The sequence below is a fragment of the Hypanus sabinus genome, chromosome 16, assembly GCF_030144855.1.
Source record: "Hypanus sabinus isolate sHypSab1 chromosome 16, sHypSab1.hap1, whole genome shotgun sequence".
In the NCBI taxonomy this organism is placed as follows: domain Eukaryota; kingdom Metazoa; phylum Chordata; class Chondrichthyes; order Myliobatiformes; family Dasyatidae; genus Hypanus; species Hypanus sabinus.
In genome coordinates, this window is record NC_082721.1 from 63,119,373 (window position 1) to 63,146,305 (window position 26,933).

General features: G+C 41.1%; 1 protein-coding gene across 5 annotated transcripts in view; it reads right to left on the minus strand.

Moving 5' to 3' along the window:
• Positions 1 to 26,933, minus strand: part of carm1 (coactivator-associated arginine methyltransferase 1) — an 88,825-nt gene that overhangs the window by 58,884 nt on the left and 3,008 nt on the right. For 2 of the 5 annotated variants that reach the window (XM_059991945.1, XM_059991944.1), the window contains exons 2-5: positions 7,322 to 7,417; positions 4,554 to 4,679; positions 3,082 to 3,188; positions 2,447 to 2,551 (exon numbers count right to left, since the gene is read on the minus strand). In XM_059991945.1, the coding sequence (XP_059847928.1) occupies positions 2,447 to 2,551; positions 3,082 to 3,188; positions 4,554 to 4,679; positions 7,322 to 7,417 (434 nt within the window). The remainder of the gene's footprint in view (positions 1 to 2,446; positions 2,552 to 3,081; positions 3,189 to 4,553; positions 4,680 to 7,321; positions 7,418 to 26,933) is intronic. The other 3 variants (XM_059991947.1, XM_059991946.1, XM_059991948.1) reach the window with 2 other exon arrangements.

Below are 26,933 nucleotides of genomic sequence, written 5' to 3' on the forward strand. Positions count from 1 at the left end.
TACTACTATTTCCTCAATTTGGAATATAGATTTACAACCTCATTTTATTACTGCAATTTTTGGCATACCAAATGAAGATGGTAATCAGTTTTCCCCTTCAATCAGACGAATGATTGCTTTTGTAACATTAATGGCCAGAAGGTCTATATTACAAAATTGGAAAGAAGTAAATCCTCCTACCACGTTTCAATAGCTTTCTCAAACTATTTCTTATCTGAGCCTGGAAAAAATTAAAAGCACTATTTTTGACTCATCAATTAAATTTGAAGAAACTTGGAGACCGTTTATTCGACATTTTCATATGAATTAATTTGGCCTTTTCCAGACCTTCTTTCTGCTTATTCTTGTTCAGGTAAGGAGTTCCGGAGTTTGTTGACACTATCATATACTTGTAAACTATTATTATTGCCCATGTTAGTTTAGTTTAGTGTTTTATTTTTTTTAATATATACTTTTTTTCACATATTTTCAATTTTTTTTTCTCTCTTTTAATGGTTATTTTTGTTTTTTTTCATATATAATCATATGGACTTGATTGATTAAGGTATTTTCTTCTGTTGATGTTTAATAGGATATTGTTATCTTATTATCAACGTGATTTCAAGTCTATTGTATTCATAATTTACTCATACTATGTTATGTTTTTTTGTGTATATATGAAAATCAATAAAAAGATTGAAAAAGAAAAGAAAGGAAGTCATTCCTACTTGTGGCCATCAAACTTTACAACTTCTCCCTCGGAGTGTCAGACATCCTGAGCCAATAGGCTGGTCCTGGACTTACTTCCACTTGGCATAACTTACCGATTATTATTTAATTATTTATGGTTTTATATTGCTATAATTCTTCACTATTCTTGGTTGGTGCGGCTGTAACAAAACCCAATTTCCCTCAGTATCAATAAAGTACGTCCTACGTCCACGGTTACCCTATCATTACTGCCTTCCTCTTTCTTTCCCTACCCTTCTGAGCCACAGGGCCGGACTCTGTGCCAGAGGCACAGCCACTGTTGCTTCCCCCAGGTAGGCTGTCCACCCCAACAATATTCAAAAAGGAGTACTTATTTTCAAGGGGTACAGCCACAGGGGTACTCTCTACTACCTGACTCTTCCCCTTCCCTCTCCTGTTACCCATGTGTCTGTCTCCACCTGCCTATAACTCCTTTCTATCACCTCCTCCCTCTCCTTGACCAGATGAAGGTCATCAAGCTGCATCTCCAGTTCCCTAATGCGGTCCCTTAGGAGCTGCAGCTCGATACACCGGATGCAGACAAGGCCATCCGGGAGGCTGGGAGACTCCACACTTGACACCGAGCACAGAAAACCGGCCTCACTCACATACTACTTCCTTTCCGCAATTAACACCGGTAAACCTACCTCGCCTCGTTACCGTCCAAGTCCACTGAACCAAAGCCCTATCACTCTGCTACCTTTCACTCCGCTGCCCACCGGATATGGCGATCTTCTTTTTAAACTTTCCTACTCTACTGGCTGACATCATGCGCCTGCGCAGTCTTGCCTCTCTTTTACTCCTACTAGTAAAATGCCTCTACCCCAGAAATCCTTAGCCATTCCACTCGCAGCCTTCTTGCTCCAAATCCACTCATTCTATACAGGATTCAGCCTTAACTTCATTTTACTGCACAATAACTTTTCAGTCAATAATTTCAACTACAGAAGCACAGTAGTTACCTCAATTTACCAGGTGGCCCATCAAAATTCAACTCAAGTCACTTCTGAGTACATTAAATCCTAATTTCAAAGTAGAACCACACAGCACAGAAACAGACCTTATCACGACCCTAATGACCATGATAGCTATTCACTCTAAAATCATTTGCCCCAGTTAGGTGCATATCTCTTGACACCTCTCCTTATCTAAGCACTGTTCTTTTAATGTTATTCTATCCAGCTCTAATACCTCCTCCAGCAGCTTATAACTTCTCAACTTAAATTTGTGCCCTGTGGTTCTAGCTTCCTTTCCCTGGCACAAAAGCTTCCAATTTATCCCTGTACATCCAATGTAATTCTATGAAACTGTGCAATCAGCCTTCTAGTAAAAATTAATCCAAGTTCTCCTGCTAATGCAGCCCTCCATTCCAAGCAACATCATGGAAAATCTCCTCTGCACTCTTCCCATTGCTACACATCCCTTCCTAAAGTGCAGTGACCAGAACTGATAATACCCCATGTGCAGACTACCCTTATATGGCTGCAACATGATATCCCAACTCTTGTATGCAATGTCTTGGCCTGCAAAGCAAGCATACCTTCATTATCCAATCCACCTGTGTAATCATTTTCAGGAAGCTGTGTATGGACTTGTCTCCTGTATATCAATATGCCCAATGATCTTGCCATTATGAGAAGGTGACTTCATGGAAAGGTAGAGCACAAAAAGTAGCTACTCATTTAAACTCTGCAAATTAATGCTGCTCAGTGCTTACCTTATCTTTAAAATCTACATGGTTTTGAAGTATTGCCCTTTGGTAGGTTCCTGTGCGTATATAATCTTGCATCATATTCTGTTGCTGTGACAAATATCCATAGAACTGCAAAAAGATGTTAAAAGTAAATCAGCTCACAGGAATCTTTGTGTAAAGAAATAGTTTAATTAGTTATTGTATCATTCTTCATGCATTTCCTACCTTTCAATAAATTTCAATGTCTAAAACATTATCCCCAATGACACAAACCCTAATTTCATACAACAATCAGAATTCACCACATCTAATCATCCCCTCCATCTACAGCGCTGCTGGAGATAACTTCTAAATGGATTTGGCAAAATTAACATCCCTTTCATATCAATTCTGCTCAAATTAAGATGTTGCAATATCTGTTACCATAACTACTGTGAATCCCAACATTTTCTTAATAAATCTCAGAATGGCTAACCCCCCAGAATACTGTTGAAAACTTCCAGTGCTAGGCACTAATGAGATAGAGTATAAGGAATAAGAACCAAAGGATATAATCTAGAAAGTCAGAACATTTAGGAAAGAGAACTGAACTGGTACAAACTGGAAATAATCCCCAAAAATATAAAAAACAAAATACAAACCAGACAAGGAGATGGTACCTGGAAATACTGCACAGCAGAAGATTCTTCTGTCCGGTCACTGAAAACAGATCGCTCAACGTTGTGTCCTCTGCAGTTTTTCAGAATATTAAAAAAGGAGTAAAACTCTGGGAAGACAACACAAAAATGGAACTGCTTCAAAATGTGCTGGTAATGCTCAGGTATTGCAAGTAACCAAGTAGAAACCCTTGCCACTAGCACTTTAATTACTCTAGCCCCGATTCAGCAAACAGGTCATTCACAGCAATTCTGACTGTGGGACTGTAGCAATGCAGGGGTAAATAACTCTACAATCTGTTGTTAAACTTGTCAGTAGAATCACCAAACAGCCAATGTTCTTAATCTATGGAGTAAATGAATATCAGGCCTTCAAATTGATTGAAGCATCTAGGGTCAAGGAAGGCAAGATGGAAAGTTACACTGAAATCTAAAAAGTCATAGGTTTTTTCCCCACCCAACACAAATATGCTTCCTCTTTGGTATATAATGGAACCTTCCAATCTCCTAAGTACAGGTTATTAAAAAAATTAAGCACTAGACAATAACAGCTGCAGTCTTATACCATTTAGCCTGAAGAGTATTTAGCTCTCGTTCACTCCCTCCTCTCACTCCAGCTGGGGTGATAAAGATAAGGATGAACTTTTTTAGTCAAAGGGCAATAAATCTGTGGAATTCATTGCACAGATGGCTGTAAAGGACAAGTCATTGGGCATATTTAGAGACTGTAAGGTTCCTTTAGTAAGGGTGTCAACGATTACATGGAAAGGAGAATGGGATTGAGAGGTATAAATATATCAGGTATAATGGAATGACAGAAAAGGGCTGAATGGTCTAATTCTACTCCTACATCTTATAGTCTATGGCCTCATTCACAAACAGATTTTCCTTCTGAATTCAATCGTCAATATTTGTCTTCCAATAACAGTTAGTCCTTACACCAATCTAAACTGAAATCTGTAAAACAATCTACTAGTGTGCAATACTTACAGCCTCCTAGCTACAAGGCTAACTCTACACATTCAATTCAGGAAAATGATTCAAAATATACTCACTGCTCCCCCACCCCAATAGTTCCAGTTACAAGCAAGTTCTGATACCTGTATTCATTGCAATTTTTATTTAAAAATGTCTCAGAGTAGTATAATAAATGTTCTCGGTGAGTTTAAAAAGAACTGGATAGTAGCGAGCTAAAAATGAACAAGGCAAATACAACCTAGTCAGCCAGATGCCAAACCATAGTATAAAACAGGAATATTATTAAATATTTATGTAGAATTTCCCAGGAAAGGACTCTGCCTATCACCGCCATGAATTTCACATCAGAAAGGGTGACAATCAATAGATCGGCTCACAAACAGTATTTCCACTATCCTACCCCAATCCCATCTGCAATCTTTTATATATTTTGAACTAAAGTCACACGTTTCACTTGTTAAGATAAGGCGGCTAAACAAGAGAGAAACATTCCTTACCATTCTGAGACGGAAATTGCAGGAGGACACTGGTACATCCCAATGTAATGATGAAAGACTGTTTGCCAACCCGGCTGCATTCCGTTTCCCTATTCACTGCACATTTAAACACACAGACAGCCTCATCTGTAGGATTAGAGAGCCAATATCAAAATTAAGAAGTTCCCACAAGGTGCAGCATCAGTCAACCATACTCATTTGCCCTCTGGTTAAATCCAAAAACTCCCAGACTGACATAGAACAATTATATTCCAAATCTCTGCTGTCACTGCAACCCGCAGTGGCCCTAACACTGTGTATACCAGGTTTAAAGATGAACGTGTGATTTTGCAATATATAGTAGAGGATGTTTGGCAGGAAGTTAAATTATATTTTGTTGATAGCTCAGGTATCTAGAAACAAATAAGTTATACAGAATTGGGAAAGAGCAACGCTTTGTATCTTGATCTGTCACGCTCCCTGATCAAAGCAGTCAATCAAGAAGTATGTCAGTTGCTGCATTTTTTGTGATACTCGTGAAGCTGTTCTTGATATCTATCATTAGATGAAGGCTACTTTCATGGAAGTTCTTTTATATTTTAAAATACTCATTTGGAATGAGCAAGGGCAGAAGGATTCTAGATTTACTAAGTTTTAGTCAGAAACACAGCATGGGAAACAGGCCCTTGGACCTTCTGAGAACAGATCAATCATCAATCTCCTTTTTACATTAATTCCACGTTATCACCAACTCCCTTCCAACCTTCATTCTACAATTCACCTACACACCAGGGGAAACTTACATTGGCAATTAGTTTGCTAACCCGAATATTGTTGGGAATGTGATAAGAAAACAGAGCACGTGGAGGAAAGCCACACCATCCATGTAGAATGTTGAAACACCATACAGCTCGGGATTGATCTCTGCACTCTGGAGCTATGAGGTAGTAGAACAAGGGGCACCACTATGCTTCTGTTATGGGGGTGGGAAGGAAAGTCCTGTGCAGAAGATAAAGGAGTCATGGTAGAATCTAATGGTTTTAATGACAAACAATCCTTCATCCAAAAATTTTACTGGGCCTGTGGTAGCAGTGGGACTCTCGTACATTATGCAACCCAGAGCAAACAAGCTGACTCAAATTACATCAAGGCACGACAAATCCAGATGTAATAATGTACTTTTTTAACCTTTCACTCGCGTTATATAACCACCCACAATGAGTTGGTTCCCTTTGCTACTGTGTAATGCTTTATGAATAGCAAATTCAACTCAATTTACACAAGGTATATATACACACTCAGTAGCCACTTTTTTTTGGGTATACTTGTACAGCAGCCTATTAATGCAAATACCTAATCAATCTATCACTTGGCTGCATCTCAATGCAGAAAAGCATGCAGACATGGTCAGTTCAGTTGTTAATCAGACCAAATGAAAGAATTGAAAAGAAACGTGATCTAAGTGACTTTGACCGTGGGATGATTGTTGGTACCTACAGGATGGTTTCAGTATCTCAGAAACTGCTGAGCTCCTGGGACTTTCACACACAATGGTCTCTGGACATCCCATGAGTGGCAGTTGTTAATGAGAGAGGTCAGAGGAGAATAGCCAGACTAGTTCAAGTTAACATGAAGGTGACAGTAACTCAAACAACCAAAAGTTACAAAGGGGTGGTGTGCAGAAGAGTATCTCTGAATGAACAATACATTGAACTGTGAAGTGGATGGGCTATAGTAGCAGAAAACCACACTACATTCCACTCCTGTACCTAATAAAGTGACCACTGAATTTATATTGGGCTCTGATTAGTTAAGGCAATTAATGCTTTAGGACCTGGTTACCCTCAGTTTTTTCATCTTTTATACTAATGCTCCAACACATCCATAGATCAGATAAGCCCACTTCTGATAATCAATCTCAAAAGATCTTTGGTAGGAACTGGCACTGCATTGCAGTGACATGCAATCAATGAGCAGGTTCCCGGTGGTGCGATCTCACCCTTTCCCTGTGCCATAGGATTGGTGGTCAGATCCTGAGAGATGGCCAGGTAAGTTGACCCCAACTGTGTAGGGTGAATCTATACACTCCGCACCTTCATTTGGCTGGGAAACATTGATCTACCTGAAGGGCACCAGAACAATTGTTCTGAGATCTTCAGAGAGTTCAAGGGTTCTGGGCTAGGAATTCAGGGAAGGGGAGGGGTGGAGTTATGAGGGTGGAAAGAGGATGATTTCATACCCAGTAGAGGGCACGAAGTATAAGCTAGTAGCGGCCTCATTCAAGGAGAGTGTGAGCTGTCAGCAACTGAAGAGCGAGGATAAATTTAGGGGATATCAATGCAGAAAGTAGGAGAGAAGGAAAAGAAAGATTAAATTGAGATAGAGGGAGAAGACTGTAAGGAAGACAAAAGGAAAGGGGGAGGGTGGGCAAAATCATATGTGTGAGTATGCATGAAGTGTGCGTAAGTCCCAAGGCTACACAGTAGAGCTAATTGCTGCTAGACCAAGACTTTATCTGGCCTGCAATGACTATGTCATGTTAAAGGAGTCCACCTACAAACAACTTTCACTCCTTAGATATGGAGTGGTAGAACATCACCCTTCATCCCAATAGAATGCTCCAGGAGACGTTAATCAAAAAGCAGTCTTTACTGAAACTACGATCGGGGGCATACGCATTCCACTTTAAGATACTTCTAGATATATCAGTAAATAATTTAGGTTCTTCACAGAAAATTTAAAAAGAAATAAAAGAATTTAACAGAGCCAACAACAAAATGGCCGTTTACATCTTAAGTCTACAGGATCCTGGTAGTTCTGGGAACCAGCAGGAGAGGTTTTCCTTCCATCTGAGAATGTTGGTGGGACACAATAACCTTTCTTAACTGCAAATGGAACAAACAAAAAAACATTAATTTAACTTAAAATAAAATCATCACCTACACAGGCTATAGCAAGCAAGAGGTTTTTGGATCACCTCAATGGAATTGCAAAGCCCCAAGTAGGGCTGAAGTAGAAAGAGTTCACATAAAATTAATGTCACCTCATGCATAGAATATTCCCAGACAGGATTAATCCAAGCTCTCAGGTCCACATTATCCATGTAAAAGTTACCAGCTGCACAGAAAAATAAATCTGACTTTTTCCCCCCCAGAGCTAATTACACAGCAAAGACAGAGCCAATTAGCTTCAGCTAAATGCAATGCTAAGAAGTTGGAAATAAATATTGCTTGAGGGTGTTCCAGAATGACAAGACGCTGCTGAATTAAACAGCTCAACTCTTTAAATATCTAAAAACATGACAGGATTTAGAGATGTATACAAATCAACTAAATAGAAATTAAATTCATTTTTATACATTTTATGGATTCAATGTTCCACTGCTCCATACAGTTAACAGAACACAGAACAGTACATCACAGTAGCAGGTCATTCAGCCCATAATGGCTGTGCCGTTATTATTAAACTATCTTTCTGCCTGCACATGATCCAAATCTCACCATCCACTACACGTGTCTAAAATGCCACTATCATATCTGATGAAACAATATTGAAACATGGATTAATGGGGGAATTACACTGCTAATGAGGATAGCAATGTCCCACACACATTGATGAAATAATCTGATTTTTAGTGATATTGTTTGTGGGATATATATTGACCAGGGCTTTGGGAATAACTCCACTGTACATCACAAGTTTTCACACATGATCATTTGCATACAACCTGAGTGAACACAAAATAGCACTTCCAACAAAGCTATAAATTCCCTTCTTAACCATTATGTGCTCAAGCCCCTAATTACAACTTCTTCTCCAGAGAAATAAAGGAATTTAGAGGAACCAAAAAAAACCAGAGATGGTGAGAGATAAAGATTTAAAAAGGACCTAAAGGGAAAGTTTTTCCAACATAGAGGGTGATATGATAATGAAATGAACTATCAATGAAAGTGGTTGAGGCAGGTACAATAACATTTAAAAGGAGAGGGGGATTTGGGCCAAACATTGGCAAATGGGACTAGCTTAGGCGGGCACCACGGCTGACATGGATAGGTTGGACCCAAGGGTTTGTTTCCATGCTGAATTACTCTATGACTAAGACTCTACAACTTTCTAAGTAATGTCGAGTGCACAATTAACATGGGCCATGACACCTCTGTCTTTTTGAAAATAAATGCATTATGCAATCTGTAATATCTAGATGCAGCCTTCATTTAATACCAACAAAGCAGCACTGGGCTAGAAATGAGGACCCGTGATACAGTCAAGCTTGTGACCACTGAATCAGGTTTGGCAATTTAAAAATCACCATGGATTTTGATTAGAGTAATCTTTAGACAAGTAGTGGCATGACATTGCCTGTTTTGGAAAAGATTTCTAGCTTTAAGTAATCTGTGAATGCAGCCAGCCAGCCAACCACCCTCCCCCAACCCACCATCAGTTGACTGCACGTCAGGTATGCAAGTGGCACAGTAACAGATAGAGGAGAGCTGTTACCTCACAGCTCTGGCACTGTGGGCTCAATGACAAGCTCCGCTGGTCTCTCCTGTAACTTCATGGATTTCCGTCAGTGTGGCCGAAGTTCCACCCACATCACCGAGATGTGCGGGTTGGTAAACTGCTCCTAATATGTGGGGGAACTGGTAGGAATATGGGGACAAAAGGTGACAGGGAAAATTAGTTGGGGACTGTGTTTGCTCTGTGAACAACAGGCTGGGTAGCCCTTGAATGTTGTAACAAGATATGGAAAGCAACTTCAAAAGTGTGTGGCATGCCCTAATTTTCTAAATTATAAATAACTTGTTGCAAGATGTGAAAAGCTCTGAAAAATGTTAGGAAATATAAATAATTTATGCTCTGGTGGGTATACAAATGGAAGGTCTCTGGATATTGTACATCCAAAATAAAAATAGCCATGCTGTCTGCCCTGCTCTGTATTGTTATGCACACCAATGATACAGGTCAAAGATATTTTATTAGAAAAATAGTTCTGATGGCACATCATCAATCTGAAGAGTTAACTTGATTTCTAATTCCACAAATGTTACCTGATCTGATTAATATTTCCAGACTATTCTGAGCCCATTTTTGAATGGTGTCTCCTTGAATGGAGATTTAAAATGAGCTTCACCTCCAGAGAATGAAATTTCACCTTCTAGTTTGAATGGGGCAAGGTGGACAAAACCACTAAACTGACCACTGAAAATCTAAATCCTTAGAAATAAATTACATCTAACACCATTTTAAATGTGAAAACTCTATTTTATTTGTTCAGAAACTGAAGCCTGAAACAAAAAGATATTTTGTATGTATTAAGTTACTTCTTAACCACTTTAAAAATATCAAATCCTCAGCTGCTTGTGATAACTTGCAAGATCAAAATACTGGATTCACATCCCCTGGAGAACAATGTTTGATCTACAAGGCACCTGTAGATTTTCCCCAGCTAATTACCAAACAACACATCATCTGAATGAAGACAAAACCTTCCCTTTCATTATTTGATTGTGAAACATTCAAAAAAAATTAGGCTCTGGTTAAATCTCATGCCTATCACAACAGTAAAGAGGAACCTAGGCATACTTAGAACTGCAACTTAGAATGCTTGTATCTTCCAAAGGTGCAAGAGATTGTCCAGCTTTTTCTCCAATTTCATCATTAGTCATAAGATTTAAGTGTCATCATTAAAAAAATACAATACTAGCTAATACTACCTGACAAATTCCCAGAGCATATAATCTGCAGAGAAATCAATTGAAAAGCATGCCACACAGGGGAAAAAATTGCATCAACAATCCACTGCGCTGTTCAAGGAAAGGTTTTCTCGATGGACTCGGGCATAGAAAACATCATTACATTGCATCACTGCTTTCCTACACAGAGGGAGATTATACCGTTACACTGTTTCATTGCTATGCTACTCAGACTTGGAGTCCACATCACAACACTGCATTCACTACTGATACCCTGCTGCCAGGAAATACATTTAGAAAAGCATATTTTGCTCGGAATTACACGAGCGTGGCTAGAAGTTCTCTGCTCCCACTTACAGCCCTCCCTATACAATGGCTTGGCATTGTTCTAAGTGTGAGTGTTCAATTTGGGATTATCAGGTTAACTGAAGCCTGCAGCTCCCTCTGAATAAAACCTGACAGATGTGGAAGGAAACCACATTCTCTAAGTGAATTAAAAAGAATAAATTGAGGGAACACAGCTGTCACATAGCTGAGATTTCAGTTCACTTCGGAGTTTCCTGTGGGGTGTAGGGGGTAGGGTGTGGAAGGTGGCGGTTGGAAAATTCTCTTACCATTCAAAGGAACCTTCATTTCAACACAACCATACAACTGTCATCAAATGACACGCACTTAGAGGTGCGGAATCCTCAAAAGGTTTTAAAATGATCAACACTCCACCCAGACCAAGTTACTTTCTGAACTTTTAAGAAAGCATCCAACAAAAGGCCCACGTGCCCAAGGGTATCAAAGGCAATTAGTGGTGTTTTTTTTAAAATGAGGAGATGCTGAAATCTCAACACCCTCCAGCCATTATTGTGCAGCTTGAGAAATGCTGCCCTTTCTGAATAGATGTGTGATAATCACTATGACACTGTGAATGACCTTTGAAAAGTGCAATCAGGAAACAAGGCTCACATGAACATATGTGCACCCAGAATGCAGATTTATAGAAACATCAAGATGACAATCAAAAGGCCACTAATTCCTGATCTCAATTTGAAGCAAATCTAAATTCACTTAATCCTAGAATTCAGGATTTATTTTAAAAAAGCAGACATTTCAAGAACAGAACTTTGGGTAACAAAACAGGCAGCTGCAGTTGACAAGAAATCCTTTTGGCATGTAGCCCACCAAATGGCACATCATACAGCAGCCAAATAGGAACCTCTAATAAATCATCCAGGAGATGGGGACCATTGCTACCTCCTTTATTTTAATCTGGCACCAAAGTTTGATAGAACAGAGGGTGGTATGTAATATTGACTCAAGTTTGACCTCTTAATCAACTAGCTCTGGACTGCAGCTCCCAGAGGGGAAACTGAGTACTCAGTGATCGATTTGTAGCTGTGGACCAAGTAGATAGGGTGACACAGAAGATGCATGGCATGCTTAAACACAAGATAATCTACAAATGCTGGAAATTTAGAGCAACACACAAAATGCTAGATGAACATTGACAGTTTATTCCTCCCCATAGATGTTACCTGACCTGCTGAGCTCTGTGTGTTGAACAGCATGCTTGCCTTCAGTCAGGTATTAAAAAATTCAAACCTTTGTAGTCGGGAACTCATGCTGCAGCTGTATAAAACTCTGGTTAGGTCACAAATGGAGCATTGAATTGGTTTACTACTATCACATACTGAGATACAGTGAAAAGCTTTTCTTGCACATTGCTCATACAGATCAGACCATTACACAGAACAGGGTAAAAGAATAACAGGTACAGAATTTATTATATTGGTTGTTGAGTTAAAGGAGGGATGTGAGGTTTTGGAGAAAGTGCAAAAAGAATGCAGGATGTTGCCTGGATTAGAGAAGAGTAGTTATAAGGAGAGCTTGGACAACCTGATAAATGTATATAGAATGAGACATAGATATAGTTGTTTCCACAGTGTGGAATTGTAAAACACTAAAAGACACATATTTAAGATGAGAGGGGCAAATTTAGAGCAGATTTGCAAGTTTTTTTTCATATGGAGAGGGTGACAGGAGCCTGAAATAAGCTGTCAGGGGAAGTAGCTGAAGCAAATACAATAGCAACATTTAAGAGGCATTCAGGCAGACAAACTTTCAGGGAATTGAGGGTGCAGGCAGAGGTGCAATTTAAATTGGCAAAAGGGCACTCCAATGCTGTTTTATTATACATTAAAGGAAATATCATCCAAGCTCTTGCACCATCACCTGCAATTGCTTACATTGTAGTAGTCTGCGCCCAAGTTTATAAATCTAAACAGAAATGCTAGAAATACTCAGCAGTGCAGGCATCATCTGTGGTGGAAGAAACAGATTTTCCTAGTTCTCATCAAAGAGCACCCATCTGAATCATTCCTTTCTACAGACGCTGCCTAATCTGAGTGTTCCCTGCATATTATAAAATTTCCAATTGCAGCATCTGCAGTCTGTTTCTGATATTTGATTATTGCTGCAAGCTTACACTCCAGGACCAGAAATATCCAGTGCACAGCTAGAATATTGCTACAGACCATCAGGAAAGTGACCCAAGTGCTTTTAAATCCAGCTCAGATTGCTTGTTCTCAACTCTGGAGTGCACCCGAATTTCAAACAACTTCTTGCTTCATCTGACTGCAAAACGAAGTTCTGACTTCACATTCACTCCACTACCAAGAAATCTAATTTTTACTCCAGAACATTATAGAAACATAGAAAACCTACAGCACACTATAGGCCCTTCGGCCCACAAAGCTGTGCCGAACATGTCCTTACTTTAGAACTACCTAGGCTTACCCATAGCCCTCTACTAAGCTCCATGTATCCATCCAGGAGCCTCTTAAAAGACCCTATCGTTTCCACCTCCACCACCACTAGCAGCCCATTCCACGCACTCACCACTCTCTGCGTAAAAAAACTTACCCCTGACATCTCCTCTGTACCTACTTCCAAGCACCTTAAAACTATGCCCTCTCATACTAGCCTTTGAGTCTTGGAATAAAGCCTCTGATTATCCACACAATCAATGCCTCTCATTATCTCGTACACCTCTATCAGGTCACCTCTCATCCTCCATCGCTCCAAGCAAAAAAGGCCAAGTTCACTCAACCTATTCTCACAAGGCATATCCCCAATCCAGGAAACATCCTTGTAAATCTCCTCTGCACCCTTTCTATGGTTTCCATATCCTTCCTATAGTGAGGCGACCAGAACTGAGCACAGTACTCCAAGTGGGGTCTGCAACATTACCTCTTGGCTCTTAAACTCAATCCCATGATTGAAGATGACCAATGCACCGCATGCCTTCTTAAACACAGAGTCAACCTGTATTGCAGCTTTGACTATGGACTCGGACCCCAAGATCCCTCTGATCCTCCACACTGCCAAGAACCTTGCCATTAATGCTATATTCTGCCATCATATTTGACTTAACAAGATGAACCACCTCACACTTATCTAGGTTGAACTCTATCTGCCACTTCTCAGCCAAGTTTTGCATCCTATCATTGTCCCGCTGTAACCTCTGGCAGCCCTCCACGCTATCCAGAACACTCCCAACCTTTGTGCCATCTGCAAATTTACTAACTCATCCCTCCACTTCCTCATCCAGGTCATTTATAAAAATCAAAGAGAAGGGGTCCCAGTACAGATCCCTGAGGCACACCACTGGTCACTGACCTCCATGCAGAATATGACCATCCACAACCACTCTTTGCCGTCTGTGAGCAAGCCAATTCTGGATCCACAAAGCAATGTTCCCTTGGTTCCCATGCCTCCTTACTTTCCCAATAAGCCTTGCATGGGATACCTTATCAAATGCTTTGCTAAAATCCATATACACTACATCTACTGCTCTACCTTCATCAATGTGTTTAGTCACACCCTCAAAATTCAATCAGGCTTGTAAAGCACAACCTGCCTTTGACAAAGCCGTGCTATTCCTAATCATTAAGCCTCTCCAAATGTTCATAAATCCTGCCTCTCAGGATCTTCTCCATTAACTTACCAACCACTGAAGAAAGACTCATTGGTCTATAATTTCCTGAGCTATCCTTACTCCCTTTCTTGAATCTTAATATCTACATGCTCAAGCTTTTCAGTCTGCTGCAAGTCATCCCTACAATCGCCAAGATCCTTTTCCGTAGTGAATACTGAAGAGTTCATTAAGTACCTCTGCCATCTCCTCCAGTTCCTTACACACTTTTCCACTGTCACACTTGATTGGTCCTATTCTCTCACGTCTTATCCCCTTGCTCTTCACATACCTGTAGAATGCCTTGGGGTTTTCATTAATCCTGTCTGCCAATGATTCTCATGGCCCCTTCTGACTCTCCTAATTTCATTCTTAAGCTCCTTCCTGCTAGCATTATAATCTTCTAGATCTCTATCATTACCTGGTGTTTTGAACCTTTCGTAAGCTCCTCTTTTCTTCTTGACTAGATTTACAATAGCCTTTGTACACCATGGATCTTGTACCCTACCATCCTCTCCCTGTCTCATTGGAACTTATCTACTCAGAACCCCATGCAAATATCCCCTGAACATTTGCCACATTTCTTCCAAATGTTTCCCTGAGAACATCTGTTTCCAATTTATGCTTCCAAGTTCCTGCCTGATAGCCTTATATTTCCCCTTATTCTAATTATACGTTTCCTTAACTTGTCTGTTCCTATCCCTCTCCAATGCTATGGGGTAAAGGAGATAGAATTGTGATCACTATCCCCAAAATGAGAGATCTGACACCTGACCAGGTTCCTTTTCCAATACCAGATCAAGCACAGCCTCTCCTCTTGTAGGCTTATTTACATATTGTGTCAAGAAACCTTCCTGAACACATCTAACAAACTCCACCCCATCTAAACCCCTCACTCCAGGGAGATTCTAATCAATATTTGGGAAATTACAACCACAACAACCCTATTATTATTACTCCTTTCCAGAATCTGTCTCCCTATCTGCTCCTGTTACTATATTAAAAAAAATACACCCAGTAGAGTTACTGACCCCTTCCTATTCCTAACTTCCACCCATATCACCCATTTCTATTCCTGCTTCAGCTTCTGAGATTGTAACTCAGGCTGATACAGGAGTACAGTACTGTGTAAAAGTAATAGCATGCAGCTAATTTCATGACATATGTGATGATGATAAACCCAATTCTGATATGGGTCTCCATTATGGACTGAGAGTAGGAAGGGGGCAGGGAGAAGGGAGGATGTGGGAAGCAGTACAGACATTCTGTAATGATCAATAAACTAATAGTTTGGAATTAACTAACCTTGCCTGGTGCCTTAGGGTTGTGTGTGTCTCCACCTGTGCCAAATGGCCTAATTCTGCTCCTCTATCTTATGGTCTTTCAGCCCTTAGAGCAGCACCACCCCAGCAACCCTAATTTAAATCCTAACTTAATCATGGAACAATTTACACTGACCAATTAACCTACCCACTACATCTTTGGTCCACGGGGAAAACCCACACATTCCACAGGGAGGACGCACAGACTCCTTAGAGAGGATGCCATGACTGAACTCTGAACTCCCATACCCTGAGATGTAATAGTGTCATGCTAATTGTTGTGCTACCCTGGTGACCTTACAAGCCTCCCTCTCCTCCTCAAAATGCCACTCAACAAAGCAATTCTTGCAGTCACAAGATTCAAACTAACCACTTCAGCGATAAGATTCACACCATCTCCCTAATGGATTTATTAGCAATGCTACACTTGCAACCCATAGTTCAGACCTCTCCTGTTCCATCAAGTCCACCATAATAATTTTAAAAAACACGTTGAATAGTTGCCTTTTGCAGATTCCTACGACTCTAACAAGAAATATTATTTCATTCTTAGCACTTCTTTGAAGGAAAAAACCCTAAGTACAACGACCTGTGTGTTCGTCCCTTTTGCTCATCAGTTGCCCTTTCCAATTTTCCAGCATGAAAGTGGGATCTAGAATAAAAAAAATTGATATCAACCCTTGCCCATGCACCCAGCAATAGAATGTTTTACGGTTGCTACATCCTGACTTCTAACCAGATTATATTTATTTTAATTCATAACTGGCATTCAACTTCCTGACGTGATTAGGCTCTCCTACATTGTTTCTGTGAACTTCGGAAAGCTAATTTGATAATAAATTTACTTTGACTTGTTTTTGGTACATGCATATAATAATTCTGTTGGATGACTACGCCAACACTGCTCGCTTGAAGCTCAAGGCATTTGTTTACCCATCTTATCATGTTGTGAACTGTTACACTCTATAGATGCTGCCTGACCTGCTAACTATTCTCTTCATATCCTGTTTTCTCCCCCAGTTATTCAGCATCTGCAGTTTGATTAAAGCTGCAAGTCCAGTAGTTAGTGTTAGCTCTCTCTCTCTCTCCAACTTTCCCAAATGGGCCACATGACTTGTACTGAATCCACGGCTCTGTAGTTTGCAGGGTTAGTTTAAATGCTAATACGGTTGTCACAGAAAATAGACCTTTACTTAACACCACAGAAGTGTTAACAGATAAATCTTGACACCAACCCTCAAAAAGGTCAGATGAAGATGATTAAAATAATCAGGTTATTCTTATTCATAGAAACATAGAAAATAGGTGCAGGAGCAGGCCATTCAGCCCTTCAAGCCTGCACTGCCATTCAGTATGACCATGGCTGATCATCCAACTCAGAACCCTGTACCTGCTTTATCTCCATAACCCCTGATCCCTTTAGCCACAAGGGCCATATCTAACTTCCTCTTAAATATAGCCAATGAACCGGCCTCAACTGTTTCCTGTGGCAGAGAATTCCACAGATTCACCACTCTGTGTGAAGAAGTTTTTCCTCATCTCGGTCCTAAAAGGCTTCCCTTTTAAACTGTGACCCCTCATTTTGGACTTCTCCAACATCGGAAACAATCTTCCTGCATCTAGCCTGTCCAATCCGTTTAGAATTTTATACGTTTCAATAAGATCCCCCCCCTCAATCTTCTAAATTCCAGTGAGTACAAGCCTAGTCGATCCAGTCTTTCTTCACGTGAAAGTCCTGCCATTCCAGGAATCAATCTGGTGAACCTTCTCCGTACTCCCTCTATGGCAAGAATGTCTTTCCTCAGATTAGGGGACCAAAACTGCATACAATATTCTAGGTGCGGTCTCAACAAGGCCTTATACAACTGCAGAAGAACCTCCCTGCTCCTGTACTCAAATCCTTTTGCTATGAATGCCAACATACCATTTGCCTTTTTCACTGGCTGCTGTACCTACATGCCCACCTTCAATGACTGGTGTACAATGACACCCAGGTCTCACTGCATCTCCCCTTTTCCTAATCAGCCACCGTTCAGATAATAATCTGTTTTCTGTTCTTGCAACCAAAGTGGATAACCTTACATTCATCCACATTAAATTGCATCTGACATGAATTTGCCCTCATCTAACCTATCCAAGTAACCCTGCATCCTTTTAGCATCCTCCTCACAGCTAACACCGCCGCCTAGCTTCGTGACATCCGCAAACTTGGAGATGCTGCATTTAATTCCCTCGTCTAAATCATTGATATATATTGTAAACAACTGGGGTCCCAGCACTGAGCCTTGCGGTATCCCACTAGTCACTGCCTGCCATTCTGAAAAGGTCCCATTTACTCCCACTCTTTGCTTCCTGTCTGCCAACCAATTCTCTATCCACATCAATACCATACCCCCAATACCGTGTGCTTTAAGTTTGCACACTAATCTCCTGTGTGGGACCTTGTCAAAAGCCTTTTGAAAATCTAAATATACCACATCCACTGGCTCTCCCTTATCCACTCTACTAGTTACATCTTCAAAAAATTCAAAAGATTCGTCAGACATGATTTTCCTTTCACAAATCCATGCTGACTTTGTCCGATGATTTCACCTCTTTCCAAATGTGCCGTTATCACATCTTTGATAACCGACTCTAGCATTTTCCCCACCACCGATGTCAGACTAACCGGTCTATAATTCCCCAGTTTCTCTCTCCTTCCTTTTTTAAAAAGTGGGGTTACATTAGCCACCCTCCAATCCTCAGGAACTAATCCAGAATCTAAGGAGTTTTGAAAAATTATCACTAATGCATCCACTATTTCTTGGGCTACTTCCTTAAGCACTCTGGGATGCAGACCATCTGGCCCTGGGGATTTATCTGCCTTTAATCCCTTCAATTTACCTAACACCACTTCCCTACTAACATGCATTTCCCTCAGTTCCTCCATCTCACTAGACCCTCGGTCCCTTAATATTTCCGGAAGATTATTTATGTCCTCCTTAGTGAAGACAGAACCAAAGTAGTTATTCAATTGGTCTGCCATGTCTTTGTTCCCTATGATCAATTCACCTGTTTCTGACTGTAAAGGACCTACATTTGTCTTGACCAATCTTTTTCTTTTCACATATCTATAAAAGCCTTTTCAGTCAGTTTTTATGTTCCCTGCCAGCTTTCTCTCATAATCTTTTTTCCCTTTCCTAATTAAGCCCTTTGTCCTCCTCTGCTGGTCTCTGAATTTCTTCCAGTCCTCAGGTGTGCCACTTTTTTTTGCTAATTTATATGTTTCTTCTTTGGACTTGATACTATCCCTAATTTCCCTTGTCAGCCATGGGTGCACTACCTTCTCTGGTTTATTCTTTTGCCAAACTGGGATGAACAATTGTTGCAGTTCATCCAAGCAATCTTTAAATGCTTGCCATTGTATATCCACCGTCAACCCTTTAAGTATCATTTGCCAGTCTATCTTAGCTAATTTATGTCTCATACCTTAAAAGTTACCCTTCTTTAAGTTCAGAACCTTTGTTTTTGAATTAACTATGTCACTCTCCATCTTAATGAAGAATTCCACCATATTATGGTCACTCTTACCCATGGGGCCTCGCACGACAAGATTGCTAACTAACCCGTCCTCATTGCTCAATACCTAATCTAGAATGGCCTGCTCTCTAGTTGGTTCCTCGACATGTTGGTTCAGAAAACCATCCCACATACATTCCAAGAAATCCTCTTCCTCGGCACCCTTACCAATTTGGTTCACCCAATCTATATGTAGATTGAAGTCACCCATTATGTTCCTTTATTGCATGCATTTCTAATTTCCTGTTTAATGCCATCCCCAACTTCACTACTACTGTTAGGTAGCCTATACACATCTCCCACCAGCGTTTTCTGCCCCTTAGTGTTATGCAGCTCTACCCATATCAATTCCACATCCTCCAGGCTAATGTCCTTCCTTTCTATTGCGTTAATCTCCTCTCTAACCAGCAATGCTACCCCACCTCCTTTTCTTTCCTGTCTATCCCTCCTGAATATTGAATATCCCTGGATGTTGAGCTCCCATCCTTGGTCACACTGGAGCCATGTCTCTGTGATCCCAACTACATCATATTCATTAATAACTATCTGCACATTCAATTCATCCAACTTGTTACGAATGCTCCTCGCATTGACACACAAAGCCTTCAGGCTTGTTTTTACAACACCTTTAGCCCTTATACAAATATTTTGAAAAGTGGCCCTTTTTGCTTTTTGCCCTGGATTTGCCTGCCTGCCACTTTTACTTTTCACCTTACTACTTTTTGCTTCTACCCTCATTTTACACCTCTGCACTTGTTCCCATCCTCCTGCCACATTAGTTTAAAGCCTCCTGAACAGCAGTAGCAAACGCTCCCCCTAGGACATTGGTTCCTGTCCAGCCCAGGTGCAGACTGCCCTGTTTATACCGGTCCCACCTCCTCCAGAACTGGTCCCAATGCCCCAGAAAGTTGAATCCCTCCCCCTTTTTCAAGCCACGTATTCATCTGAAATATCCTATTTCTACTCTGACTAGCACGTGGCACTGGTAGTAATCCAGAGATTATTACCTTTGTGGTCCTACTTTTTAGTTTATCTCCTAACTCCCTAAATTCACCTTATAGGACCTCATCCTGTTTTTTACCTGTATTGTTGGTACCTATGTGCACCACGACCACTGGCTGTTCACCCTCCCATTCCAGAATGTCCTGCAGCCGCTCAGAGACATCCTTGACCCTTGCACCAGGGAGGCAACATACCATCCTGGAGTCTCGTTTGCGGCCGCAGAAACACCTATCTATTCCCCTTACAATCGAATCCCCTGTCACTATAGCTCTCTCACTCCTTTTCCTTCCCTCCTGTGCCGCAGAGCCACCCATGGTGCAATGAACTCGGCTGCTGCTGCCTTCCCCTGATGAGACATCTCCCCCAACAGTATCCAAAACAGTATATCTGTTTAGGAGGGAGATGACCCCAGGGGACTCCTGCACTACCTGCCTACTGCTATGCTGTCTAGTGGCCACCCCTTCCCTTTCTGCCTGTGTAGCCTTTACCTGCGGTGTGGCCAGCTCACTGAACATGCTATTCACGACTTTCTCAGCATCGCGGATGCTCCAGTATGAATCCAATCGCAGCTCCAGATGTTCAATGCGGTCTGCCAGAAGCTGCAGTTGGACACACTTCCTGCACACATAGTCATCAGGGACACTGGAAGTACACGCTGCAGGATGAACAAACCACGGGGCCGATCTCAGCTGCCATGACCTACCCGATACTTGCCTCAACTTTTGAAACGTTCTCCTTTGAAAGGAACTTACCCGGCCTTACCTCACTTGGAGTGAAGCTCGTCCTTAGCCTCTTCTCGTTGAAGTCTCTCAAGCCTCAAATCTTCACTCCTTCACTGGCCCACTCACTCACTGGCCACTCCGCTTGAGGTAACCCTCTATTTATTTGTTTGAGCTTTTCAAACTGCTTAGTCACCTGACCTCGACTGCCCAATCAGCTGCTTTCTGCTGAGTCTGAGCTATTCAAATCTCGACTGTCTAATCAACGGCTTTCTGCCGAGCTATTCAAGTCTTGATTGCACAGTCCAACTGCCAAAACTGCCAGAATCTCTCCAGTCAAAGCCTCAAACCTCCACTCCTTCACTGGCCCACTCACTCACTGGCCGCTTTCGTGGAAGTTTAGGGGGTTAAAGATGGCCATCAATGATGGAAACTAGAGTACAGGGTGCAGGAGGAGGAAGAGGTACTGAAGGGGAAATGTGCAAGGATTTTGAAAATAAAGAGAAGTTAAGAACAACTCTGTGAACAAGAGCTAATGTAGCCTGACAGGTAAACAAATGACTCAAGCTTCAAACCAATGGTGTTGGCATAGTAACCCAAAAGAACGATTACGTACATTGACCAAAACACCAGCCAGCTGAACTTCACAGGAAGAATGCAGGCTAATAGATCAGAATGACAAATGCCAGTTATGAACAAACAGTTGGAAGGAATCCACCATCACAGATACAAGCTTCCCCACCATTGAGGATGTCTTCAAAAGGCAATGCCTCAAGACGATATCCATCATTAAGGACCGTTTCCATTCAGAACATGCCTTCTTCTCATTAATACCATCAGGGAGGAGGTACAGGAGCCTGAAGACCCCACTCAACATTTTAAGAGCAGCTTCCTCCCCTCTGCTATCAGAGTTCTGAACAGTCCATGAACACCACCTATTCCTCCTTTGCACTATGATTTTTTTTATTGGAACTGGCAATAATTCCTTGTATTGCACTGTGCTACTGCTACAAAACAAATTTCACAATACTTGTCAGTGATAATAAACCTGATTCGAATCACGATCATTTTAAGCTCCCAAAACAAATGAGAGCTGTAAAGAATAAAACCTACAAATATACAAAAAGGGTAGTTTTCTCTAGAACCACCCAACCATGCAGGACTCCTTGGTTTTGGTTCATGATCCACTCAGGCCTTGAAGACAGACTTAATGCAAGGAACACTGCAGTTCTGAGCAAAGGAATTCCCTGTTACCAATGCCAACATTCATCCCTCAAGCAAAAAGGGACACAGATCACAAAACCAACTGAAGTAATGAAGTAATGCATTATAGGCTAAATGCAATGAATATTTCTGAAAAGGGTAGCTTGGAACCATATATATTACCTTTCGAAGTTCAGAGTAAATATAGATCACAACATACTACCCCAAGATGCATTTTCTTGCAGGCATTCACAGTAGAACAAAAAAATACCACAGAATTAATGAAAACCCTCGTACAAATAGCCAAAGTGCAAAAGATAAATTGTGCAAAAAAATTTGGAAATAGTTAAAACTGAGAACACAAGTTGTCAAGTTCTTTGAAGTGAGTCCATAGATTGAAGAATCAGTTGATTTAAAATGCCCACTCCTCACAAAGCACTATCCTGCATGGAAAAAGTAAGTGACATCTCCCCACCCCCACCCACCAGCAATTAGAAACAGCAATGTATTCCACTTCCCACAAAACCAACTATTAACATAAACCTTCCCACCCCCAAAAGAAACTACACAGGAAGACAGCAATAAAACAGGAAATAACATGATAATCATGAAACACAATTCCTGCCACTTCACTTGCACACCTTGCCATCAGACAATTTAATAACCAGACTAAATCTATTAAACAGTACTGTCCCCAGAGTGTACATCACCTAGTGCACCCCAACAATGTAATTAACACAATAATCCAAACACAACCCTAGCCTTCAAGGTTCCCCACATTTTCCAAGCTAAAGAAACACAGACCTAATAGCAGCAAAGATCCTAGTGTTCATGCGCTCATGTATTTTGAAATGTGTTTTATAAATGCAAAACTCTTCGCTACGTAAAGAACACATTAAATGAGGTATCGTCAAATTACCATAATCCAAATCACAAGTTCCCGGCAAGGACATCTCATGATGTCAACACAACGTCAGATCAAGGAACAACCCATCTCCTTGATCAAGACAGTGAAGTGATGCACCTTTGGCATGTCAAATGAAGAGTATAGCCACATGACAACTAGCTTCACAACCACTCCTAGTATTACATAGCTATATCTGCTTCCCTCAACTGTCGAGCATCGTGTAATTCAGGATACACAGAACTGTCAGCATCCCATCACGCTCGTACATACAAGTGAAATTCACACAAGTGCTGAATGAACAATAATCTGCCCCAGTGGGACCGTGCGTTAAGTAGGATATTTAACGATCATGAAAAGGTTTCTTGGAGTACATAAAGAGGATCCCTTCACTTCTGGCTGTGGTCCATGAAGCTAACTGGGAATATTACCAGAAGTGGTAATAGAGAGAGTGCAAGAGAGATTTACAGGCAAGTTAGGTAAACACACAAGGGGGAAAAAAAGGAATGATACAGACAGAAAAAAGTCACACAACTATCAGAAGGGAGAACTTAAATGCAGCACAAGGCAGGAAGAACTGTGTCTTTGTGAGATATTTGACATTCTGTGTGTCTGTACTGACGCAGAGCTTGAATCACACACAGCAAATTCATTCTGATTGAGAGTATGAAACCCCTCCTTGGGTTGATTAGTCACTGTTTTAGTGCTCATGCTTCTTGGTTCTGGTCCTAGCCACGTGTCGTTAAGTATGTCCATCTCCTTCCAAGTCACAATCAGGCCAAACCTAAGCCTTCACTCTTCCCCAACAGTTTGCGTTAAATGCTTATTATACTGTCATTGGAGAGGGTCCAGAGGAGTACAAGAATGATTACAGGAATGAAAGGGTTAACATATGAGAAGCATTTAATGGTTCTGAGCCTGTCCCCACTGAAGTTTAATAGAATGATGGGGGGGGAGGGTGGGGGAGAAGATTGGTATGAGAGAATCTTAGGCTTACTTTGAAACCTTCCAAATAGGGCTGTATGGCCTAATGTTGGTCCTACGTCTGAAAAGAGCCAAAAATAATCCAAAAACAGACAGCTAAGCTCAGTACAGGAGTTCCACAACTGAATGCAACAGTACTGAGAAAAGGGCAGAGGTAAAATGTTAAAGGCATTCTCCCCTCAGTGGTGAGGCTATGCACTGGCTCTCCTGGTGGGGTCACCTGAGGATTCCCATGGAAGGGACCAAAGCTCAAACTGGCCTCAAAGATTAAGCAAACAAAGTATACTTGTGGAAATCTGCAGATGCTGGAAATTCAAGCAACGCACACAAATTGCTGGTGGAACACAGCAGGCCAGGCAGCATCTATATAAAGAAGCGCTGTCGACGTTTCATCAGGGCTCAAACCAAAGTACTCTGCCAGCTTTACCCTAGCTAACCATGGCTTAGTACTCTCACCCACAGAATCTGGTTTCATGGAAATACATTATATAGCACAAAAACAAATCCTTGGGCCTTCTGAGACTGTGCCAACCATTAAGAACCCATTTACATTACAGGTTGAGTACCCCTTATCTGACATGATTGGGGCCAAAAATGTTTCAGATTTTGGAATATTTGCACCTCGGGATAGGACCCAAGTCGATACATTTACATTACATATACAGCTTATGTATAACAGCTGTGAAGCTCACAGAGTGAACAGCCCTCAGTAAGAGCACAGTCTGACAAGATGGAGCTGGGTCTTCCACAGATGGTCGGAGATGAATGGCCACCCTCAAACCAGTCTATTACCGGGTTCCAATGCTGCGATTGGCTTCATATCCGTCTCCAATTTCAAACAGCCACCCATTCCACAGCATGGTGGCAGTGGGGTGGGGGAGTAGTAGTTTTGTATAATATCTTTAATCATTTAGTGCATGAACAATAATGCTTGCATTGAACCATCAGCAAGGTAAGCTATCACTGCCTTGTGGACAGTCAGTGGCTGCTTGGTATCACCATCATTCCCAACTCTGAATTTGTGTTACCAGTAAGCAGCCTGCATCACACACGCACTGATGCAGCCATTCAGTGCAACTCATCAGCAACAATCTCAGCAAACTCATTGATGAACTTCTCTACTGCTTCATGATCAGCAGACGTGTTATCACCACAAATCATTAAAAATCTAATGCCGTGCCTTTTCTTAAACTTCTGCAACTAGCCTACTGAATATTCACAATGACCTCCAACTTTCAGTTCATGGTGCTAGATCACTGCTTGCTTCACCATCCCATTAGGTGGCATATGCTTGCTCCAACACTGATGAATCCACTCTTTCACTACATAATCAAGATCTTCATTTTTCACTTTATCTAGTGTTTTTCTATTTTCATTAACTTCTGTTCATGACATACGAGGACACTTCTCGGAACTGTCTTGTGTGCAGAAACCTACACATCACCTGGGAACATTTCCAGCACCTTGTGGAATTTTCCATTTGTGACATCATATGCTCAAACAAATAAATTTAGATTTTAGAGGTTTTCGAATTCTGTAATCTCAGATAAAAGGTGCTCAACGTGTTCCTTTTTCATTCACCCCTAATTCCTCACCACCATTCATCTGAATATAGTAGCCAATTAAAGCAACCATCTGATTTTTTTGAATCTGGGAGGAAACATACATGAAGCGTGAATGAGCAAACTCCACACAGACAGAACCGGACATCACTATTGCATCCCGGCTGCCCCACTCAACAACCCTACATGATGAGCTCAAGTCAACCACAGTGTTGCATCCAGGATCATTCCTGCTATCACAGATGTTGTCTCTGACATGCAAAAGATCAAACGACATTCTTTTGAAGAGAAAGGAAACTTCACAAGCTATGAGACCAAATTTTAATCTCAAACCACCAACAAAAAAAATGGAAAGCAAAAAACTGAAGCTGGAATTTGAAATAAAAATAGAAAATGTTAGAGAGACTCAGCAAAATATGCAGTGCCTGTGGAGAAAGAAGTAAAAAAAAATGCACAAAGAGGTAGAAGAGGAGTATAAAGGATGCTGTAAATACCCAGCAAGTCAGGCAGCATCTGTAGAGGGGTAAGACAGTTAATTTCATGGGTCGATCACCTGTCATCAGCAGATTGGAAGAAGGTGAACATCAAGTCATTATTGAAAAAAGGATGTAGGCAAAAGGCAGGTAACTATAGGCCAGTTAGTTTAACGTCTGTAGTTGGGAAAATGCTTGAAGCTATCATTAAAGAAATAGCAAGGCATCTGGAAAGAAATGGATTCATCAGGCAGACGTAGCATGGATTCACCAAAGGTGGGCCTGTTTGACAAACTTACTGGAGTTCTTTGAGGATATAAGTGCAGTGGATAAAGGAAAACAGACAGGCATTATTTACTTGGTTTTCCAGAAGGCATTTGATAAGGTGCCACATAAAGGACTTATCCATAAGGAGTTGGGGGTAATGCATTAACATGGATAGAGAATTGGTTAACCAACAGAAAGCAGAGAGTTGGGATACACGAGCTTTACTCGGGTTGGCAGTGGTGAGCAGTGTATCGCAGGGGTCGGTGCTGGGCTTGCAACGGTTCACGACGTACATTAACGATCTGGAAGAGGAGACCGAGTGTAGTATATCCAAGTTTGCTAATGTCACTAAATTGAGTGGCAAAGCAAATTGTGCAGAGGATACAGAGAGTCTGCAGAGAGATTTAAATAGGTTAAGTGAGTGGGCAGATGGAGTACAATGTTGGGAAATGCAAGGTCATCCACTTTGGAAGGAAAAATGGAAGATAAGAATATTATTTAAATGGTAAAAGATTCAGCACACTGCTGTGCAGAAGGAATATAAAATTATGAAAGCGGTAGATAAGAAAGTTGTTTCCACTGGCAGGTGAGACTAGAACTAGGGGACATAGCCTCAAGATTCTGAGGAGTAAATTTAGGATGGAGAGGAGGAGGAACTGCTTTTCCCACAAGTGGTGAATCTGTGGAATTCTCTGCCCAATGAAGCAGTGGAGGCTACCTCAGTAAATAAATTTAAGAGAAAAGTGGATG